Genomic DNA, 22,340 nt, shown 5'->3' on the forward strand with positions numbered 1-22,340 from the left:
TAACTATGAAAGCCCTTCACTTACTTTATACCTGTTCTGCAGAGGTTTCACAGAGTTACAGTGGAGATCTATTTGTGTACGAATAAGGAGTAAAGCTATTAAGATTCGATACATTCAATCTCCATCTGTATTCTTGATACATACAATTGATTTGATTAACACTGACATCTACTAGTGGCCTCAAAGGGAGTCTGGATCTAAAATTTTCTAGTATAGTTATATCATCGTGTCTTTTACCCTTCTATGTACTTAATCAGTTGAAGTACTTTATAAAATATAGAGTTCAGAGGGAGAAAGCAGAAAATGAGAAAAGATAGCTTTTTAAAAATTTTAACAACTGCCTTTTGTTGTAAGTGTTGCTGGACTTTGTATTTATTTGTTCTGTACAGTATGCTAGCACACTGGTGTCATTTTTAATAACCTTTTACAGAACATATGTCTCAGATTTATCTATATGCAGAGCCTTGCAGGCAGAACTTATGGATTGTAACATAGAGAATCTCCAGATGTACACATTATTTCTTATTAACATACATGATGATTTTCTTGGGAAGTAGATGACATTTTAGAAAGGCAACATCTGTGTTATCACTTAAATTTTAATAATGCCAATAATTTTCTTTCAACAGAGGAATTCAAGGGCTCAACAATAGTTGAATTAATGAAAAAAGAAGGCACAACCCTAGGGCTTACAGTATCAGGTGGAATCGACAAGGATGGGAAACCAAGAGTATCTAACCTTCGTCAAGGAGGAATCGCTGCTAGGTAACCACATCTCAAGCCGCAAAATGCATTATAAGATGTGATTGCTTCAGAAATACATACCGCATCAGAAAGGTCACAAACAAATATATGACTAGATGCATCTATAATGGCAGCCCATCAGACCAGAGAAGCTCAGAGAGAAACGGCAACAGCTGGTCCCCCTCTTCCCTCAAGGCTACTTTGACAAAAACTAGAAATACCAATGAGATATTTGAAAATTGTCATAAGACTAATTAAATTTCTTCTGAATTCTATACATTCTATTTCTCTATATTTTGTCCTTGGACAAAAACTTGAGAAGCATAAAATACTGATGGGAAAAAATAAAATAGAAAAACTAACCATAGTACTACCATAATTTAATTTTTTAAAAAACTATTCATCAGCTGATTTTAAGATTAAAAAAAGTCTAAAGTCATAGCTACCTTGCTTCCTACTACAGTGGAAACAAAAAAGCTGTTACTCATTAATTAAACAAGTCAAAAGATAAAGGTTAAGCTATATCATTTGAAGTAACTGAGGAGCATGTATGCTGTGGGCTGTGGCCCGTCGCTTCTAACTGTGATGTTAGCTGCGAAGGCAACTGTTGTCCAAAAAAATAGTTTTGGACACTTCCCAAGAAGGAGGAGAAAGGTGGGGACATGAAGAAAACAATTTCCCAGATCCTATGCACAAACCAGTCAAATCATCCAACTCCTTTAGTGTACAGCTGGTTTTGTACATCAGAAATTAATGAAGCAACAGTGTTCTTTTAATGTTTAACAAGCTAGACTAGATTAAGATCTTAAAATGTCGCTTTCTGTTTGAAAGATTAACTTGTTTTAATCTAGATGAATGGAAAAAATATTTCTTACCCTCACTATACAGTAATTTAAAGGATTCAGTCAGTTAGATCTGTCCTTAACAAAAGGAATATGTACTATTTCCTAGGAGTGACCAGCTGGATGTAGGTGACTACATCAAATCTGTGAATGGAATCAACCTGACCAAATTTCGTCATGATGAGATCATCAGCCTGCTCAAGAACGTTGGCGAGAGGGTTGTTTTAGAAGTGGAATATGAACTGCCTCCAGTCTGTAAGTAATAGCAGAGCAAACTGAAACCTATGCAGAATAGCAGACGTTGTCATCAGTGAGATGGGCATGTTTGGTGATCCTCATTTTTGAAGGTGGTTGTTTTCTTTTTTTTTTTTTTCCACTGGCTTATCACAGAGCATGGTAGCAATATTTAAGAACTGGCAGTACAGGGGGATGCTCTCAGAGATGCTCAGGTGTTTTAGGAGCATGAATCCAGCCAATGGCAGAGCAGAGCTGTCAACCTCCACTGTTTATTTGTTTGTTTGTTTACCATTTTGAATACTGGGAATTAAATTAAATAGATTCCAAGGCAAGAGAATCCTTCTTGTTATAGCAAGATCTTCTGAGATGAGACCAATGAATATCTGCAAGTTCTGCCTCTGCCTTTTCCTTTCTTCTCTCCACTTTCAGCAGCCTCCCGCTCTGACAGATAAACAACATACTTTGGGACTTTTCCAGTCTTTTCTAACATCATTTTGAGGCAACATCTCATTTCTAGAGCAGAAGACCCAGTGGGATAGGCTGTAGAGATACATAAACCTGTGAGAAATGTGTGACTGAAACAAGGGCTTCTCACTGAGCAGGATCATCTCCAAAATACTAGCTTATGCAGACACCAAAGTCAGAGAGCTAATGAATATCTTCCTCACCTCTCCTTTGCTCTTTCTTTTTGCACTTACATCTCTGACTATGTGTCCATAGGAGAAAATCAGTGGGAATGAAAGCTATCAGGTATGGAGTGAAAGATAGATTAATGGTGAATTAAAAACCTGGGACCTAAAGTGAAGGAGTGAGTGGCAGGTGGCTACCTGGCACCAAGTGAGTTGCACCAGCCACACCTTTAAAAGAGTGTGCTGCTCCCTGGAGGCGAAAAAATATGGTTTGCTGGGGTTTAGCCAAAAAAACCTGCAGAGTCAGTTAGAAAGCTCTTGTCTCCTTAAATAAAGACTTTCATCGCAATAGAAGCCAAAAAATCCATCATTCTCTTTGGTGTTCAGAAGAGTATGAACTCCCCACTGCTTTCTAGCAGCTGGAGAGTTAGTCTGATTGCATATTTTGTTGCTTTTATGACCTCCTGACAACCACGTTAATATGTTTTAAATGTTCTCTCTTGATTAGTGTTCACTTGTGGGAAGGGAATTTCATGTTCAAAAACAAAGTATTTGAGTTAATGAAATCAGCTGAGTTCAGAATTATTTTGCTGGAGATGTAGTTGTTTTATAAGTGTTGTTTTGTACTTATTCAAGTAGGCTTCATTCCATTTCACCGGCTTTTGGCATATGTGCCACTCTTGTCCACTGAAACAGGATTTTGGTGTGCTAAATTACAGTAGCAGTGGTTACTTGTTCTTTAAATTCTTGGAATTTCTGACCCCTTCATACAAGCATAGCTAATAAAGTTGGAGATAATTAGCAGCCTAGTTGTTCCCATTAACTTCTAGTGAACATGCTAGACACAGTGCCTTCATTATACGCTGTTTTCCAGTAGGTCTCATGGTGAAGTCCTGGTACCTCCTTCCCTGCCCCATACATAATGAAATTCTACTCTTGTTCTCATGGTTGCTCCCTCAGAGAGAGGACTGTCATGATTTCAGAGTGAGGAAATGTCAGTACTTCAATAATGATGGATTAAATCTGGCTGAGCACCAGTAATCCTGCTCTCCCTAGTGCTTCCTTCCCTGTCTGACGGTGTTTACAGCAGGAGCATCCAGCTGCCATTTTCAGCATGAGCCACCTCAACATGTTAAACTGGAACATGAGCCCTGCCTGCCTTGCATCCGCCATTTGTTGTTGCTAAAGGTGAAGGACTTCTTTCCCCTCCCGGGCTGAGGCTGGGGTGGCAGGACAGCACCTCAATGGTTGTTGCTGAAGTGGAAAAATGCTGCGTGCCATTCCTTGCTGCTCAACTACAAGTTTTGCCTGTCCCCAGTGAAGGTTACAGGCCACACCAAGCAGATTAGGAAGCGTGGATTCAGCTTGAGCTACATGCAGGGCCTCTTTCTGTTGATAAGAAAGAAGGCAAGAGTCGTCTTCTCCTCCCCATAACTCAGCCCTTTTCGGTCAGTAAAACATTTCTAGCTGAAAAGGAAACAACTGCTTGGAATTCGGTAACACGGTCCTGCTCTTTAAGCTGTAGTAGGAATTACTGCAGTGCTTTGGAGGGCCATCTTTCATCTGTTTTCCTAAGGAAATGAGATTTCTGCGATTTCACTGGGTGGTTCTCCTGGTTCCCTGCAGTAACTTTTTTAAAAGGGATTGAAAGGCTCCATAAAAAGTGCATTACAGTAAGTTTCATGGAAATAGACACCTGAGCGAATCCCCAAGCAGGGGGAGTCCTCAGAGAGAGAGAGACGTGCAGTACTGAGGGGTCACCATTTCTTCCTGGGGCCTTCCGTGGCCGGCAGCACGTGCCTCCCCCGCTGCGTAGCCTGTGGTGTCCACTGCCCCCCGGATATCCCAACAGGGAGTGGGGGGGCTCTGGTTATTGGAGGCAGGAGCATTAAAGGACATGTTTTCTTTAGTTCTGCTGCTCACAGAACATTTATTTCATAGAGCTGGGTTTTTTTAATCATTACGTGTGCTGTGCTGTATGTAGGATTTTACAGGAAGCTGGGAAGTGTGTGTGCATGTGATTTTGCCCAGTGTCCTTTTCTCTTTGGAAAAGGGAATTCTTACACGCTGCCAAAGTTTTTCCTGTAAAAGCTAATAGTAAACTGGCCACTGGTCTCTTAACAGCAGTGGTTTCAAATTCTGTAAAGTGGATTATCACACCCAAATGTGTTGGTCTGTGCATTAGGCTTCTCACCTCCTAACCCAGCTGTGCACCACACCTCTAGTGCTTACAGAGAAAATACTGACTCAGCTAGAAGTCAGTGTTTTTTTAACTGATTTACCAGTGATGAGGGAGCATGTTGCATTTTGAAGAAGGAAAAAAAATAAATCCTTAAGATGCAAAATATTTTTTTCGTTTTAGTCTAGTAATCTGAGATTAGAGGTACACCCTAAAAACCTTGACTCTTGACTTTAAGCAATACAGATAAATGTTTTAATGGCTGACCAACCAACTTCATAGGTAGCATTAAGAATTTCATTTGTCATTCTTGTGTCTCACTGTCTCACTTTCCATCTTTTCTAGCTTTCTTCTGTAACTATACAAAAAAAGCAAAATTATGCCACAATTTAAACAGTAAGGCTCAAATTCCTCATCTGTTATATGCATCTGTGACTCTTTTTCCAAACCATTGGCAATCTGCAAAATATCTTGCTCAAAATTCTCTCAAAAAGAGGATGAGTTGTATTTAATTACATGTCTTTAATCTAACTGTTCTGTAGTGGAGTCTTTCCAATTGTATGATCAGAAACACTATAGCTATCTTAAATTGGAAAATGTGCAAATAAAAATAATAATAATTCAGTTTTGTATGTTTTTCTTTTCTTTTTTTTTTTCCCTTTTAGCTGTACAAGGATCAGGTCTCATCTTTAGAACTGTGGAAGTTACGTTACATAAAGAGGGGAACACTTTTGGATTTGTAATAAGAGGTGAGTAATCATTAAATTTGAACTGTCTGTATTTTCTAAATCGGAAAAAAAAGTGATAAGTTTTTATGGCACTAAGGAATCATTTCAAAATTTATGGTTTACAGTTTGTAAAAATCTCTGTGATTTACGTATTACTTTTTTCATACGTACATGTACTGCTTTTATGAACTGCTCTAATTTTTGTTTATGGAAGAACAGTAATTAATCAACTATACCAAGAACATGACAATCTTCATTTCACATAGGACCAGATTCTGCTACCACTGAAATCAGCAGGAGGATTGTAGTTCTTAAAAAAGATTCACGTATCGTATTTGTATAAATTAGGTATGAAATCTGATTAATCATGCTGATAGTCTGAATTTTACAACAAAAATATTACTGTTGACTTAGAGAACGGAAGAAAACATGCAGCTGTTAAATAATATAGCCCAGTGATGAATTATTAGTTTCTTCAGGGAAAACTTTTTATCTAATGTATAAATTCCTTAGTGACCACTCATTTTTCTGAGTAAACATGAAGTACGGATGTTTTTTTTCTCCATGCAGCAAACATTGCAGAACAGTAAGTTTTCACACTGAGATCAGATTTGCAGAGTAGAGGTTCTAAGAAAAGAATATACATTTCTTAAGATTTACTCTGTATAAATATTTTATAAACAATCATCTATACCATACAGTAGATGAATTTTAGTTAAGATAAATTCAGTGGAGGTTCATATTAATGGCTTGGCTATTTTGATCTTTTTTATTCTAGTTGTAAGTGTGCATGCTGCAAGATGTAAGCTTGCCTTTTGGAAATCAGCTTTCATAAAAAGCATAAAATGAAGGAGTGCTTTCTCTCACTTTCCCCATTCTAGGTGGAGCACATGATGACAGAAATAAATCTCGTCCTGTTGTAATAACATGTGTTAGACCTGGAGGGCCTGCTGACAGGTACAATTCATCTTTCTCTGGAGTGCATGTGAAAGAGAAATGGAGAAAGGTGAATTATTTGGGATGGAAGTTAGGATTTGGAGTGAAGTAGATATATTCAAACCTGTTCCTTTGAAATTCATGGTTTCCACATTTAATTTTAACAATAGCAGTAATAGGCAACCACAGAGGCTCCTCACATCATGGTCTGTGTGAACTTTAATTTACTATGTTGCATGTTTCATGACTTTCCCATTAAACACTTTCAAAAATCAACCTCAAATAATTAGAACAAATGCCTGTAATAGATCAGAGCACATTTTTTTTTCAGCCTTCAGACAACTGGTGTAGCTCTTAATTGTTATTTTTATCCTCTTAACACCACAATCTTTTTCTCTACAGAAAAATACTGTCATGTATTTGGGTGGTGTTGTATTATTCTTTTAAGATGTTTGTACGTATCTGAATATGAATTCACACATAACTTCACCTGGACAGCTTCTGAGTACAGATTTATGGTTTTGCCCAATGAACATGTTTGTATGTAATACCATCTTGTATCTATATAAAGAAAGAATATTCACTTTATTTATACGTATGAGTTATATTTTAAAAAATGGTATTTCTGTCCTTAAACCATTAAAGAAACTTAAAGGGCAATTTCTTTAAAGCAGACTGATTTTCTGTAGCCTGTGTTGACTTTTTTGACCTTGGAAGCATTAGCTGAGAAGCAAACATTTCAAGAAAGCGTTTGTCTTTTGTCCTTCCCTTTCTTCCCACCCTCAACCCCCTTGCTTCATTGTTTTTCTCCCCAGTTCTTGAGCTGACAATGTTAGTAATTAATTTTCTATTATAATTCTGAATATGTTGTGAGATACGCCTAGGAGACAGTGTACATATCTAGCCAACTTATTTGTAGGTAGGAAGGAAATAAAAAATTGAATTATCTAAGTACAGAATATTTTTGAAGAAAATCAGTAAATGGACATTCATATTTTGCAATCTGTTTCTGCATCCATGTGTTTGCACCTCATATCGGGGGAGGAGGTGTTTATGTATGTATAAAAGAGAGTTGTGTGGACAAGGCAGAAAGAAAGCATATGTTGAAGCAGAAGCTATACTTAGTTGCAATTTAATATGACTTGATTATTTAGCTATGTGTTAAGCCATTTTCCAGTCGCTGACTTTTCAATTAAAGCAATTTCCTTTCCACTGTGCCCTCTGTTCTCACCGTCAGAGTAAATGTTAAGTGTTAAGGCAAGAAGGATGGATGTCAGAGAGGGTGTGAGAGAATCACTTTGCACAAAAATGGTATTATCTCCAAATCAATTTATCTTGTATTAATAAAGATCATTCCTTTAATCTCCCTTCAGAGAGGGCACAATCAAACCTGGGGACAGGCTGCTGAGTGTTGATGGGATCCGACTGCTCGGAACAACACATGCCGAAGCCATGAGCATTCTCAAACAGTGTGGACAGGAGGCAACTCTGCTGGTTGAATACGATGTCTCAGTGATGGGTAGGTTGAGAAGCGAGGCTTTAGTTCTGGGAGCCATCTGTGATGTTTTGCTGCCTATTCTTGATGAGCTATTTTAGAAGTGATCGTGACCTGTTACGCTTCTAGTAGCACTGCTATTCCCTTCTGCATCGTATCATTAATCTTGGGTTCATAAGGAGGTGAGCAGTATTTTACTGTAATTTAGCATTCTGACATTTCATGGTTTGTAGAGTGAAACCACAGTGTGGATTCTAGCAAAGTTACTTTTCCAGTGACTAGTTTATAATAAAGGTTAATGAAGTGTAAGCATTTCTATGTCACATGAAAGAGGGGTTTACTTGCTCTTACGGGAATTCTCTTGCCTTTTGCCAGTGCTGCTAGGTGGCCAAGGCATTATTAAAAAGTCACAAAACTTCCACATAGAAATGAACAGGGAAGAGAAAATTTGTTAAATTAAGAGGTGGCAAATCATGACTTGAAAATGAACTTAGGCTTTTTACAAACTTTCATTGAATTCACTGAAGGTACAGGAGGTGTTCTGGAAAGTCAAGGAGAGCAGATGATTTTTCACAACAGATTTGGGATTGAGTTACTTCCATTTGTTTTGGAAAGAGTCATATCCCCTCCATTTTTGCAGGATACAGAAAATTAATGGCAGCAAGAAATAGAAATACTCACCAGTCAGACTAAAATATTTCTCTGTTTGGGGATCTTTCTCTTTTCCACAGTTCCACAGTGAGATTTCTAACCTAGCAGTAAAGCAGCCTCATAGGAATTTGTGAAATAGCACCGTCAACTTCAAAGCTATGGAAAAGATTAATACTTAGAAGAATAATGTCAGATATTTGATGATTCTGGAACAGCCCTCTTTGTTCTTCTCTAACACACAGTTGGTTTTTTTTATTTTATGTATTTTTATATATATATCTATATATATACGCAAAAATATGTATTTGTTTACTTACTTATCAAGAATGGAGTGACAGGTTTGCATGGTGTCTGTCAGGCCTGCTGGACAGTTGTGCAAGGTTCACATCCAGAAAAGTGGAAACAGTTCAGCACCTGGGCAGGAACCTCCCGTGTAGAAAATGAAAAGATGGGTGATCTTGTAACCTGAAGAGAACTAGAATTTAGGTGTTTTCATTTATTTCTTGTTTTTCTTTGGAAGATGATGGATGACCAAACCCTATCTGTCATCACAGCTAAAGCCAGATTCTTTATACTCTCTCTCTGAAAGCAAGATCTCATTGGAGAAAGAACCTTTGGCTTTAGAGAGATGAAGTTCCCAGTGAGGATTTAATTTCAGAGAAAACTCCTGTCCCCGTTCTTCTTTATACTTCAGAGAGGGAATCTGCCTTAGTTTCACTGAGGATCTGTTAGAAATATTTGCAGGTTTGTGTGAGGACAAGACCACATGATGAAAAGCTCTGTTGTGCTCTAAATTGTAGGTTGTTCAAGGCAGGAACCTTCTTTTCAGTGTAAGCTGGGTAGAGCTCAGTGCAGGAGGATACAGAACTTAGTCGAAAATTGCAGGCTCATAACTGTGCAGGCAGGACCTACCAGTTGGTCTTTTCATGTCACTGTCTCTCTGAATAAACTCTGCTATGTCCTTTTGTTCCCATTAACAAATCTGAGTTTATTGTTCCTACCTTCCTGGCAATTAATGTGTTATCCTATGGAAACTTAGGGAGGTAGAAGAACCTGAAATGTGTGGAGTGAGAAAGAAGGAAGGAAAAGGGAGTCAAGCCCTGGAAAATGTATGGGATGGTGTCTGCAGCGTCTGTGAGAAGAAATAAGGAGGGATCCAGTAGGCTCTCTTTCTAATGCTTTATGGTTTTGTTAGATTTTATCTAGCCCCCTGTAGGTTTAGATTTTTTCCAATTTGCATGCCCTGCACAGTTTTCCAACAGGGGTGTGAAAAACTTTGTTGGAAAGCTTTCTTTGCTTTTTGCAGTTATGTTATGACCATGCTGCAAAGGCTGAAAATCACTCATCTTAATCCATTGATTCCTGATCCAGGAAAAGAGTGCTGATTTGAATCTTCACTTACTTCTGCTCAAGAGCAGTGAAGTAAAAGGTGGAGGCGACATGAAAGAGAGAATATGAGCCATGAAGAGAAATTTAAGAATTACAGAAATGTTACTTTATTCCTGACTCTTACGTTACCCACAAGACAAGGTATTTGTAATGCCACCTCAGGGTTGATGTGAATATGAAAATAGTCTACAGCAAGAGGAGCAGTATTGGGTAAGGTAGTTTATCAATAACTGATGCTTGAAACTAGTTTAGTAGTTTAGCCTGCTGAGAGAGGGCAACAGTCCAAAAGCTATATATATGTCTGGTGCATTCTTTAGGGTCCTTCCGGTATAAACTTTCAGTAGAATGTCTCACTCCTAGAGATGTAATTATACCATTACTTGCTTTAATATCTTCCCTTCTGTTAGCAGATGGTTATATCCTATAAAGTAGCATTCCACGTGGCCAGAACTGGAAAGAGCCATAAAATATATTCTGATAGCATGAAATTGGAACTTGATTTGAAAAGGTTGCACTAGATGAAGAAAAGAATCCTGAACTATTTTTCAGCTACAGTCCTGTAGTGTGTAACTTACTTTTTATACTCCTGTAAGCATAAGCTGTTTCAAAGGTGCTGTATTTCTGAAAGTTTAGTTCCTTCACCTGAAGTCTTCAGGAGGTCACATGGGAATCCTATACATTTTATTGTTTCTGGAACCTAGACAATCTGGAGTAAAAAAAAGCATCAAGGGGTGCTGGGCAAGGGTAACTAAGTGTGTATATAATGTAGAAGATGTGGCTAGTCCCATAGTTCATAAATTGCTACTGCTGAGTTTTTGAGCAATCTAATTTTAAATCTTGGATGTTCTTGCTGGGGTAATCTTTGATTCAAGGATACTGTAGTTAAACAAAACTATTAGTTATTGTCGGGACTTTGGCACAAAAGTAAGCTTTTGTTAGCTGTTTGTACCTAAGAAACATGACATCTTTCTCACTCATCTCTTCACTGGGTGTTTCTTAGTTCAAACCACTCTGTGGTCTTCAGGAATGAAGGAACATACCGCACATTCAGATTCCATATGTTTCTCTGGCTTCTTTAACAGTTCTGGCACTTATTTGAGCCAAAATAGATTTTTTGGAATGTGGCACCCTGTAATTGTTCTCTGCAAAACAGATACGGTCAGCTTGGTTTTCAGTCCCAAGCTACCAGCATCACCCTGACATAGAACTGGTCAACTTCAGCTAGAGCAACACCAGTTTTCTGAACTTGATGTTTACCACTGATACAACTTCAAGAAAGGGAATTATTCATGCAATCATTTCCTAGTAAATCTGACAGTGGTTTAACAAACATTGTCAAAAAAAAAAAAAAAAAAAAAAAAACCAAAACGAACCAAACAAATAACAGAAGGCAGTAACATTTTTCTGAAAGTACATTTAAAGAAATCTGCCTCACCCCTCAGTATTTCTGCCAGACAAAAAGAGCACTAGGGAGAGAAAGCTTGCATAGTTTAAACATCAGGTGAGGTAATCTGATCCGGTGTAGACTTTCAGTAATTTGTGCAAGACAAGAAATATAGGAGAAAAAAGAACTTACAAGCTGTCCCTTAAGTTTCATAAAGCAGTATCACTCAAATGTATCCAGAGCTGTGGAGACAGACCTTTAAAAGCTATAGAGTTTTACAAGACCAAGGAACAGGAGCTCCAGAGGCTCCAAGGGCAGACTCAAGATCCTCATAAATCTTATAAATGTTGCAAGACTTTGAAAGTTGAAGGAAAGTCAGGAAGCCTGTAGGATTCCACACTGCCTTTTTCTTTCTGTTTCTTTATAAACTTAAAATTAACATTTCCTTTGTCTCTTACAAGTCTTTGACAGAACAGAAAGGTAGCGTGCTCTAGCATTTGACTGCAACTGCAGGTCTCCTGGCTGTCACAGCAACACCTAGATCCCTTGAAATTCTAAATATGAATTAGTTACTTAAACATTTGAAGAATGCTTCCTCTCTTATGTTGCTTCAGAGACAGATTGAATGAAAATTCATGTGCAAAGCAAAGGTCACAATAGCTAAAGTATTACTCTACTTTAAATATTGCTATACTAATACATACACAAATTATGCTAGAACACAATGTTTGAGGTCAAGAAGTTGAGTGTGCCAGTTAGTAAATGTCAGGATTGAGATTGTCTGCTCAGCCTCTGCCCAGCTAGGTGTGCATGCAATAGAGTCGCAAGACCCACAGGAGAGATAATAAACTTTCTATGCAGCTATTAATTTTGAATTTTCCTTCTGTCTTCGGTATGTGACCACAGGCTTATCAAAGGGACTGCCCAGATCTTTGTGGGAATGCAAAGTTATTAATTTCCTGGTGGTTTTTTCCTGAGGCCCTGATCCTGCCACAGTTTGAGTGCTTCAGGCAATATTCAGATCTCAAGGAGTCCCAAGGTCATTCCAAATGTATTGGCTCTTTCTTGAGGCAGAAGATGACATAGACGTATCTCTCTCTAACAGTTCCAGAAATACCCATTCGCAGATGTGTCACTAGGTAAAACACGTGTGATTTTTTTTCTCTGCTGGAGGCCAATGCACGATTCATGTTCACACTGCGCAAACTAAGCAGTTATTTAAATCTACATGCTATGGCACATTAGTCTTTCATCTTACTGTACAAGTTCCTTGTTTATCGAGCATACTATTTGTGCTTTCTGCTGTCAGTGCCAGATGCCTGCATCAGGGACAGGAGTATGAACTGACAGTCAGTCATGGATGTATGCAATAAGTAAGTTCTCTCTCCATAGTGCTAGCTTGTTGAATTTTATCTAGCGAAAGATACATGTTTGGGGATATGACTTATCCTTGGCACCAAAAGAGGCTTTTTCTTTCAGAGAAGACTGACACCTGTGATCTTTTCTGTTATCAAGTTTTCTGGCTTTCAGGACTGCTTTTCTACAAAGTGGGGATTATTCCTTTTAACCCTTCATCCCTCGTGCTGCTACAAAATATGGTATGCTGACTTCACTGAGTCTCATTATGACCCTGAAAGAGGATTGATAAATATCAGTCAGGCATCAGTTCCTACTTGCTTACCTGCTTTAATCTACTCTATTTATCTGGTTTAAAAGGAAAATAAATACCTTTTTAACACCTCTTGAGATAATTGAGTATAATGGAAATCTAAGGTAAATAGGCATTATGGTTTTTAAAAAAATTCAGCATTTTGGGCTGGCAAATTCAAAACCCCATTCTTCATTCATCAGTGTTTTGTATGATCAAGATATACTGCTGCTCACTGTTTATAGTGAAACAAGAAAATGCTTGCAATTAGTGACCGATACAGTTTAAATGTTCGTTTCAGCCTTTACAGAAATTGTGACGGAAGGAGAATCTGGTACTTCAAAGCAGCACTCAGGTGTCTCTTCCATGTTACATAACTTTCTTTTTCTTGCAGTTCTCTCTTTATGCCTTACACACCTGCCACCCAACTCATTCACCACTAGCTCCCTCAAAACTTACAGTGCTTTGTCTTATGGATAGGACACTTGTTTCATTGTGAGGACTGCTGACTAGTGAAAGAGATGTGGAATGGGGCCTTTTAAGAAAATAGTATTTCTCTGTCTAGTAAGTGGTATCACTGTGTTGCATAAGCAACTGTCAATTTGTCATTTCCCAATATCTGTGCAAGCTTGCATCCTACACAGTGTTGACACATTTTTATGTACCTTTACCTAGGTTCCTCTGTGGGAAAAGCTTATACCTGACATTACATCTGCACCCAAGTAGGGCCTCAAAACACTGAGAACCATTAAACCCACCAGTCTGCTCCCTGTTTGTTGGGTTATCAAACCAGCTGCCCAACACAGTATTTCTGTGCTTCCTGGGGATCAGAAAAGACTTGAGAGACATTTGTGACCAGTGGATTTCAAAGACATTTGCTGACAGTAGATAACTGTGAAGGTTCAGTGTCCCTTGTTCCTTCCCGAAAGCATGATGCTTTTTTTTCTTCTATTCTTTGTTCTTATCCTGGTCCCTAGCTGCATTAGTGTCTTTTTTTCCTAGTAGCTGCTTGATTTTTCCTTTCCTTAGTTGTTGGAGAATGGCTCAGAGACAAGGGTCCTGAGCCCACTGAGCAATTGTATGATCAGAGCCTGCTCTAGCTGCTGATGCTGAGCCTCACTAGGGTTTGCCTGCAGCTGCTCGCAGCTGCTGATACAGGAGGAATGTCAAGGACGCTTCAGCCCTGTGTACCGTGGTGTGTCGAAAACAGGTTAAGGGGAATTAGGAATAGTGGTCTGAGAAACCTAGTGTTATGATAACAGTGGTCTGAGAAACATTGTGTTACGGTACTGTCGTGTATCGAAAACAAGTCAACAGGAATCAGAAATAGTAGCATGAGAAACTTAGCGTTATGAGAAGCTTGTGCTGTAAGCTAACTGCAAGTAGGTGGACCGTGCGAATACGACCTTTAGAGCTTAAGCCAATCAGCTAGTGACTAGTAGGCATAATAATTATCATTGTCTGTATAAATATATGTACCCTGGACCAATAAACACACACGTTGATTGATGCTCTATCACCCACACTGAACCCGTCTCGGCGTGTCGTTCGTCCGCGGCTCCGCACTTAGTGACCTAGTTTGAGTCTTCTTTTCTAGAAGGTCTTAAATCTCTAACATGCTAACCCCTCTCCTTACAGTCCAGTTTCTCCTTCTGTCTTTTGCCAAGTAATGCTTAGGTAATTTTCCAACACATTTCTCTCACACTACTGATTTCCCTCCATAAAGTCCTTCTGCAGTTTTCATGCCTGTCCTTCTTAAGCCATTTCTCCTGTCCCTGTCTCTTAGCAAGCCATTCCCAAGTTTCTTGTACTGCACCTTCTTTTCAGAGCAATCACCTGCTCACCTCCGTTCTTCCCCTTCTTGCCCAAAAAGTCATACTGTCCCCTTCTCCTGGGACTTATCTCTTGATTCTCTGTGCCAGATTTGTCAGGTAATGAAGACACATAGAGAACATTTTCAATATAATGCCTACAGAACTTCCTGTGTGGAGGCAAAACAGTATGGTTTTCCCTAATGATCCTGTCAGGCACAGCTGAAGTAACTAAGGGAAGAAGAAAAATAAAACCTGAGAGAGGTAACCATCATAACAAAAAAAATCGCAACAAATATTTGAACTGTGACTAAGTTGTAATCAATTAAAATCAAGACGTTTTAATGAGAAAAGCCTCTGATTCCCAAGGACATTTGCCTTATAGAATTTTTTTACTTTATTTTCTCTGCCTGGTTATTATTTGGTGTTACAGTTTGATAGCCATGTTGCTAGTAGATGATTACAGGAGGGAGGAGTTGACATGTTTTACAAGGCTTTTGTAAATCTTCCAGATACTTCTTTCTTTACAAACTTCTTGATCATCCCTAAAGAGAAATAAATCGTATTTAGCAGAACTGTGTAAGTTATGAATTACTCTAACAGGTCCAATTAACATTTCTCCCCAGTGCCTTTGAAACCATGGCCTCATTAAAAGCAGCTTAATAAACATTGCCTTGTATAGGAGAAAAAAATGCAAAGGAGAAAGATGTCCCTGTAACAGAAAACTAAAAATACAATTTGTCATAAATAACTAGAAAAGGGCGGGGGGGCTATTACCTTCCAAGTTCCACTTCATATATGAAAATATTGTACGTTTTACTTACTGGGTACTGAGAGTAATGGACAAATTTGTCTTCAAAGACCTGTCAGGAAGGTGAAACCTCTACTTTTATGCAGTTAGTTTAAATAGTGTACAATTAAAAAAAATTAGTCTGAAATATCTAATGTATTTCATGATGGGCATTCATTAAAGTAGAGCCTTCCAAATCTATCCTCCTATCTCCTCACAAAGCACATGGTCTGAATTTTATAGATGCTAATTCAAGGGTTTGGTTCCTCAAATGGAAGCACTTTCTGCCTATTAAAAATATGCTATTTTGCTTCTTTTAGTAAGTATTTAAAAACAAACGATGTAATGCAGCGATTGCTCTAATAGCATCTCCTGTCCACCATCCTGGCTCTAAGCAAGTGGAGGGAGGGAGCAGATAACCCTCATATCTATTTAGTATAAGAAGGGAAAAAAGGATTGATCAAATCTTTCCTCGTTGCCTGAGGATTGTCCAGATTTGCCATGAAATGCAGTGTTAAAGAGAATTGCCATATCTAGTATATGCTCACACCTCTGGTCAGCTGGAAGTTAGTCAAGAGGTCTTTCAGTAAATTGGCTTATCTGTCACTTAGCATGTTGGTCAACAGCAAAATAACAAGGTTAATAAAGTATCCTGATTTGTGCTGGTCTGGAAAAAAAATTGAGGAGGTAGCTGAAGTACTTAAATTCAAAGTGCAGGTGTGAAAGTTTTACAAAGAGGATGATTAAGCTTCTTGGAGATTAAAGGATCTTCTTCATGTGCCATGCAATTCAATGCCAGAGAAACTCTGTAATCAAAAAAAATCCAATTAAAAAAAATTCAGCCTTGGATTTGATTTAGTGGCATTGCAGTAATCCAAGAGACTAAAGAATAAGGGACAGGTTTGATTTGCTTTATATTAGAGAGAACTTGGGCTGTAACTCCAGAAGCTGTCTCTAAATGGACCCATCTCCAAGGAAATAACAGCAGCAGCAAAGGTTCTATTCCTGGGAGAGGAAAACACTAAATGTCTCCCAAGACTTTCCCTGAGGGAGATGTTTAAAAAATCCGGAACCAAACTAATCAATCCTCTTGGCTGTTTTTTTTATTGGTCTGACACACCCAGACTGTGTCTGACAGTTTAGAGCAAGGGGAGAAAATCTGAGAAACGCTTAGATCAGAGGTTAAATTGGGATGCATTGGGCAGATTTTAATGCCTTTACAGTGAGGTTCATCATTCATTCATCACTTTACAGAGTGTTTATGCTGAGAAAGGATAGATGATGAAAAATTATGAATATTTTTAGGTATTTTGCCTAAATACGAACTGTCTCAATTAATGACATTCTAGTGCAAAACCAGTGTGAATGAGATCTGGAGCAGATCCTGTGAGATCGCACCATGTAGTATTCAGCATATGGGAGATGTATATTGCTCAGAGAAGACAATCCTAAGGCCTGTGAGCTGGAAATGTAGGTAGGGAAAAAAAAAAGTCAACATCTAAGCTGAATGAGTTTATCCTGAAATCAAAATAGTTACTCAAAGATAATTGCACCAGTGCCACATCTTACAACATGATCTTGTTACACAGAATTATATTTCTGATGGTATTGCTCAGCTGTATGATGAGTGAAATGTTAAGTTCTCCATGCATTTACTATTCAAACCACATTCCCCTACAGTAATTTTAAACACCCATAATAACCTGTCTTTGCATCTTTTTCCTAATTGCATAGTTACCATGCTTCATTCATTTAAAGAGAACATTTCATAGCCTATGAACTCAATATTTATCAGAGTGCTTTGGGGAAACAGTATTGATAAAAAGTGCTCTGTGTGTTAGCCTATGTTCACCCAAAAAATCATTGGATCTTTCTTTTTCTAATCAATTCATTTGTGATCCATATTAGTGGTGTATGACCTGTGAGTCTCATGATTTTCATTTGTAAGGAGACAGGCCAGAATATTCTGAAAATTATTATTGATTAGTCATGTTGCTATTTCAATGTAGGTGCTGGAGGACCCTAGTAAAATCATGTTTCTGTGATAAATGAACACGCATTTGAAATAAACTGAAGGCAAGCACCTGACTTCAGGTTTCAGTTAAATCTTGCCTGGTTTCTTCCTGGAGGAGGAGAATAGGGTGGCAGTGATTTTATGATGAGTACTTATCTAGACCATTCACCGGTTTCATCTTTAATTGCAATTCTGACACTAGCAGAAAAGTCATGGCTCACTGCAGCCAGCAAAGGAGTGCTGAGCCCTCCTGAAGAGATGCGTAATGAAGGATTTGACAGCTTCCCAAAGTTACAGGTAAAGCTATGTCAAGCTGAGGTTTCTTCCTTCCTCCTGTGTGCCTCCAGACATTTCTTCCCTGGATGATAAAATTGTAGTTTTTACATGCAGAACCCACACCAGTATAAAAGCACTCTTTCTTGGAAGCAAGTCAAGTCATGTGGTGACCCAGACCCACAGGTTTCCTGCATGAAATTGAAAGCAGAGCAGTGCTTTGCCAATAGACAAAATTGGTTGTAGGGCATCAGAGGCAATGAGGCTCTGGGAAGAAAAGAGACAGATGATGGGGGAACAGAGATGGGATTGCGCATGACAAAGAAGGGGCTTTCTAGGGTAAGGTTTCCTATTGTATTGCACACAAGTATCTATAACCCATATTGCCTCTAAATTACAGGGTTAGTTCCACCTTTTTCTGGCAGATAATCCAAAGGCTATATACATGAAAAGATGGTAAAATGTACACCTTAAGTCAGAGCTTTGGGACTTGTTTAATATTACTTAGGAAGTCCCTCAACACTTTCTTTAAAAACTCCTAGTTGGGTTTTTCTTTATCCTTTATTTTACATCCAAAAGTTATTGCTGATTCAGCTCATCTTGCCTGAGTTCTTAATTGAAATCTAAAGACTTCAAGCAGCTTAAATTAAAAAAAAAAAAAAAAACCAACCCTGGACTGTAGACACTCCGAGCCTGTGGTTTCCCCTCTGTCATTAATATGATTTTGGTACAACATCCCTCATAGCTCAAAGAAAATCTAAAACAAATTCTCCCTGCAATTCCCACTGCCATTTTTTGGCTCAGGGAGGCCACCAGCAACTTATAACTAGCTGTTGTTATTCACATTAACTTCCTCATTTAAAAATAAATGCATAATTCAGTTGTTAAATACCCTGGAATTGCATTTTTAGATGAATGTATAGTTTTATCTTGATTGTTGAATATGTTCTGCTAGGTGATTCTGTCCACAGAATTTAGTAGTTTTTTCACACACACAAAGCTGCATCGAATCCCTAGCCACAGCAGTGCGGCAGTGTGCTGTCATCTGAAGTGTTTAGGACAAGAACAAGAACTGTCAATCCTTAGGTCAGCCATCAGGTACCTTTCATGAAGTTAGCCAAGGCCTGGTCCAAGCCTGTTTGCCTCAGTAGGAAAACTCTCATTGACTTCAGCTGGGTTTTAGAATAGGAACCAAAGGAGAAAATGTAGCTCTTGTCCTACATTTGAAGAGCTTTGTTCATAGGGAAATAAGCAGCAGAGCTGTGCTTCTTTGCCCCTTCCTTAGTTCTCACCAAATGGGTACCCAGTTTATACCAACGAAAATGTCTTCTGCCAGCATAAAACTCTTTTAGTTTAAGCACTGTTTGCACCCCTAAATCAATGCTTTATTTCACTGCCAGCATAAGAGCATGTACTTTAGGGATTCTACAGCCAACTCAAATCTGAAACATAGAAAAGACTTGTATTACAAAGACCTAACTGATGCAGGTTATTTAAAAATAGTGCTGTTTACACTGTTTAATTGCACACAGTTACCACTCAGTCCTCTACTGTCTACTGATGAAAAGAGAACATGCCAGGCCCATTTTCTCTTCACCACTTTACTAAGATGTTTCTTTTCTGGTACTTCAGCATTAGCATGGGAACAAGGTGTACATGCATGAAATGACCAGTTTTATGATAAGTTTTATAGGTCATCCCAGTTTGGTCCTAGGTCATAGCAAAAGTCTCCACCTTCGAGCATGCTAGAGAAACTCTTAAGATGAACAGCCACCATACATTTAATTTTATTTACTTTCTGGCTTTCCCATAAAAGACCAGATTTAAAATGTTAGCATTTGATGTTATAAATCATGGTGAGGCGTTGGTGCTGCTGGTCTGTCTTGGTGCATTCTGCTGTTCTTTAGCTGGATACGGAATGTGGGAGAAGTATCAGCTGCTATGTTTAAACTAGACAACAGCTGTCAAGGAAAAGCAAAGAAGAAATGATGTGTCCTTTCTGTGTTCCTTTATGATCCTCCTTGCAGGAGGAATGCCTTTTTTGAGACTTCTGTAAACTGCCTCACAGTTAAACCCATGATTTTAAGAACAGTGAAAACTTCAGCAGTTTACACTAAGATTTTTCTTGTGGCCCTCTTCCACTTTCCCTCAGGGAACCAAGTCTGCCTTTTTTTTTTTTTTTTAAAGCATGTTCAGGCAAAATTGTTCTGCTGTTTCCAGGAATCAGTTTAGAGAAGGATGTTTTGCCTATGATGAGAAAGTTGAAGAAACTTTTCTTTGTGAAGATAAGTCTTTTTGAAGCATTAGAATACAGACATGCAATTCAGTATGTACTGGTTGAGGGAGAGAAAGCCCTTTTCAGGAAAGTCTCTTCTGCTTAACCCAGTGAAAATGCACCCAGACTTAGCTACATATGGAAGTCTTTGAAAGGATACAGCTCACTGTGCTCAGGAGAAGCAGCAATTTGTGATGACTTTTGCAAAAGATTTTGTGTATATTGAGAAAAGTTTTTTCTTGTCTTTGCAAAGTTCCTCTCAGTTCATCTATTTGGGGATGGGAAATACAAGAATTAAAGATGCTCATGCAGCCTCACTCAAATACCTTGAAGCATATGCACTATGATATAGACTTTAATTGGAATGATTGCATACATTTTTCCTTCGTCACCTGCTGCATAGTACTAAGTGATCTGAAAAATAGTCAAGTGAGAGAAATGTTCTAAAGAACAGCTTGTCTCATCTTGTTGTAGGTGCCTAAACTAGGGCAGGTGGAACACATATTTTAAATGCCAGTTTTCTGTGATGGTTGTGGAGGGAGTTTAGGCCCCTAGCTCAGGTGTAGCTACCTCAGTTTTGCTTTACAGATGTCTGCGTTTTGGCGCAGTGAATCCCATGGTAGGTATCTCAAATCGTTCTCTCTGGACTACTGGATGCTTTCGACCTTCATTTCTTTGATCCTCATTTGTTTATCTGTTCAGTGGGGAAAACACCATGCTTTTGCTCTAAAGGGTAGTTATAAGATAAAATCATTAATAAGCATGTGCTGTAATGAATATTCAGAGGCTGCACCATACAATAGCTCTCCCCCCACCACATATGCTTAGAGAAGGTTGAGAACACTGTTTAGTAATTAAGGCATGAGCATGGGAAAAAAAGGGAAAAGTGTTGTTACTCATTAAATAGGCACTGTCTACCTTTCACATGAGGCTCTTGAAGGAGGAAGAATATGTGGTTATTTAATTAAAGAAGTGAGGTAAAAATAAGTTCATCCAGGCAATATTCATTCTGGGGTTCATTAAGTTTGAAGTGTTTTGTGCCCACATGGTGACCATAATATTTTCCTTTGCATGTCATTCTGTTTGTAAACAGACACTTCGGAGGTTTTTTTTACCTGCATGTATTTTTGCAATGAATTATACTGATGTTCTGATTTTAATCAACTCCTCATTTGGGTTTTTACAGTTCACGTAAGCACAGTCTTCCTATTATGGTCAGCTCAGCAATGTTGAACAGGATAGCCTTCGTCAGAGCACTGTGACCTCTGATTTTTCAAGGTCTTTAAAGCCTAGGTAGATTTGGGTGGATCTTCAGATGTTAAAAAAAAGAAGGAAAGAAAAGGAAAAAAAGAAAGAAAACACACCCAGAAAAAGTTTTTCACAGTTCCTCCTTTACACAAATTCAGTAATTACTGAATTAGAACTCCGTGTACTTTATGAGTGCTGGAACAAAAAGAAAAAAAATCATCAGACAGAGACATGAGAGGACCTGGGAGGACCTGGAGTCCCTCCAAGCCTGGCAGCAGGAGCTGCTCTGACAGGAGGTAAATGGCTTGTCCTGCAGCAAAAGCAGGGCCACATAGGAACCTTGCCAAGGGTGACCCAGGCAGCAGGCTGGCAGGCTACCTACCGAGGAAGAAGATGACAGAGGGCACTTCTCATTGCTGGGACTCTATCAGTTATGGGGTGCTTGGCTTTCTAGAGGTTATTGCTTAATTGAGATTTGGGGAGAAGAAATGTGGGGGATTGTTTTTGCTGGAATTGTATGCTGCAGAGGATGGGGGATATAGAAACTTTATTTGACTTTAAATATGTGAATGCTCCCAGTAGTAATGTTCCTGTATTGCTTGGAACAAGCACTGGAAATGGAAAAGCTAGAAATATATAGGCAACAGGTAAGCAATCGTGTATTATCTTTGCAATGTGGGGTCAAAGAGCTTATGTTCAGAACCATGGCTTCTGTCTTAGATTTGAGGGCAGTTTACCTAAATTACTTTCCCTATTTCTTTGAAATGTTTTTGCTGAACTACTGCTCAGGCAATACCAAAGTGGAAAGAGAGGGCAGTTAATAAACTTGTAATAAGACAGCTATGCTAGAGCACAGATTATTAAACAGACCAATGTTTTTGGGGGAAAAAGTGGTCCTGATAGTACAAACTTGTAGCCACCAAAATTCATATTACCCGTTAGGGACAACAATGTAGAGTTCACTTTAATTGCTCTTTTTTTTCTGGTTTATACTCACCTAATAGGCTTTACAGAGCAGTGTTTCAGACTAGTCTGAAACTTCCTGCCTGTTCAACCAAACCAAGTCT

General features: G+C 38.6%; 1 protein-coding gene across 11 annotated transcripts in view; it reads left to right on the forward strand.

Annotated features, from left to right (window-relative positions):
• Positions 1 to 22,340, forward strand: part of GRIP1 (glutamate receptor interacting protein 1) — a 335,638-nt gene that overhangs the window by 251,674 nt on the left and 61,624 nt on the right. For all 11 annotated transcript variants that reach the window (XM_042791892.1, XM_032999950.2, XM_042791893.1 and 8 more), the window contains exons 3-7: positions 630 to 765; positions 1,696 to 1,841; positions 5,297 to 5,380; positions 6,241 to 6,316; positions 7,669 to 7,814. In XM_042791892.1, the coding sequence (XP_042647826.1) occupies positions 630 to 765; positions 1,696 to 1,841; positions 5,297 to 5,380; positions 6,241 to 6,316; positions 7,669 to 7,814 (588 nt within the window). The remainder of the gene's footprint in view (positions 1 to 629; positions 766 to 1,695; positions 1,842 to 5,296; positions 5,381 to 6,240; positions 6,317 to 7,668; positions 7,815 to 22,340) is intronic.

The sequence above is a fragment of the Tyto alba genome, unplaced genomic scaffold (assembly GCF_018691265.1).
Source record: "Tyto alba isolate M040663 unplaced genomic scaffold, T.alba_DEE_v4.0 Super-Scaffold_2, whole genome shotgun sequence".
Taxonomy (NCBI): Eukaryota; Metazoa; Chordata; class Aves; order Strigiformes; family Tytonidae; genus Tyto; species Tyto alba.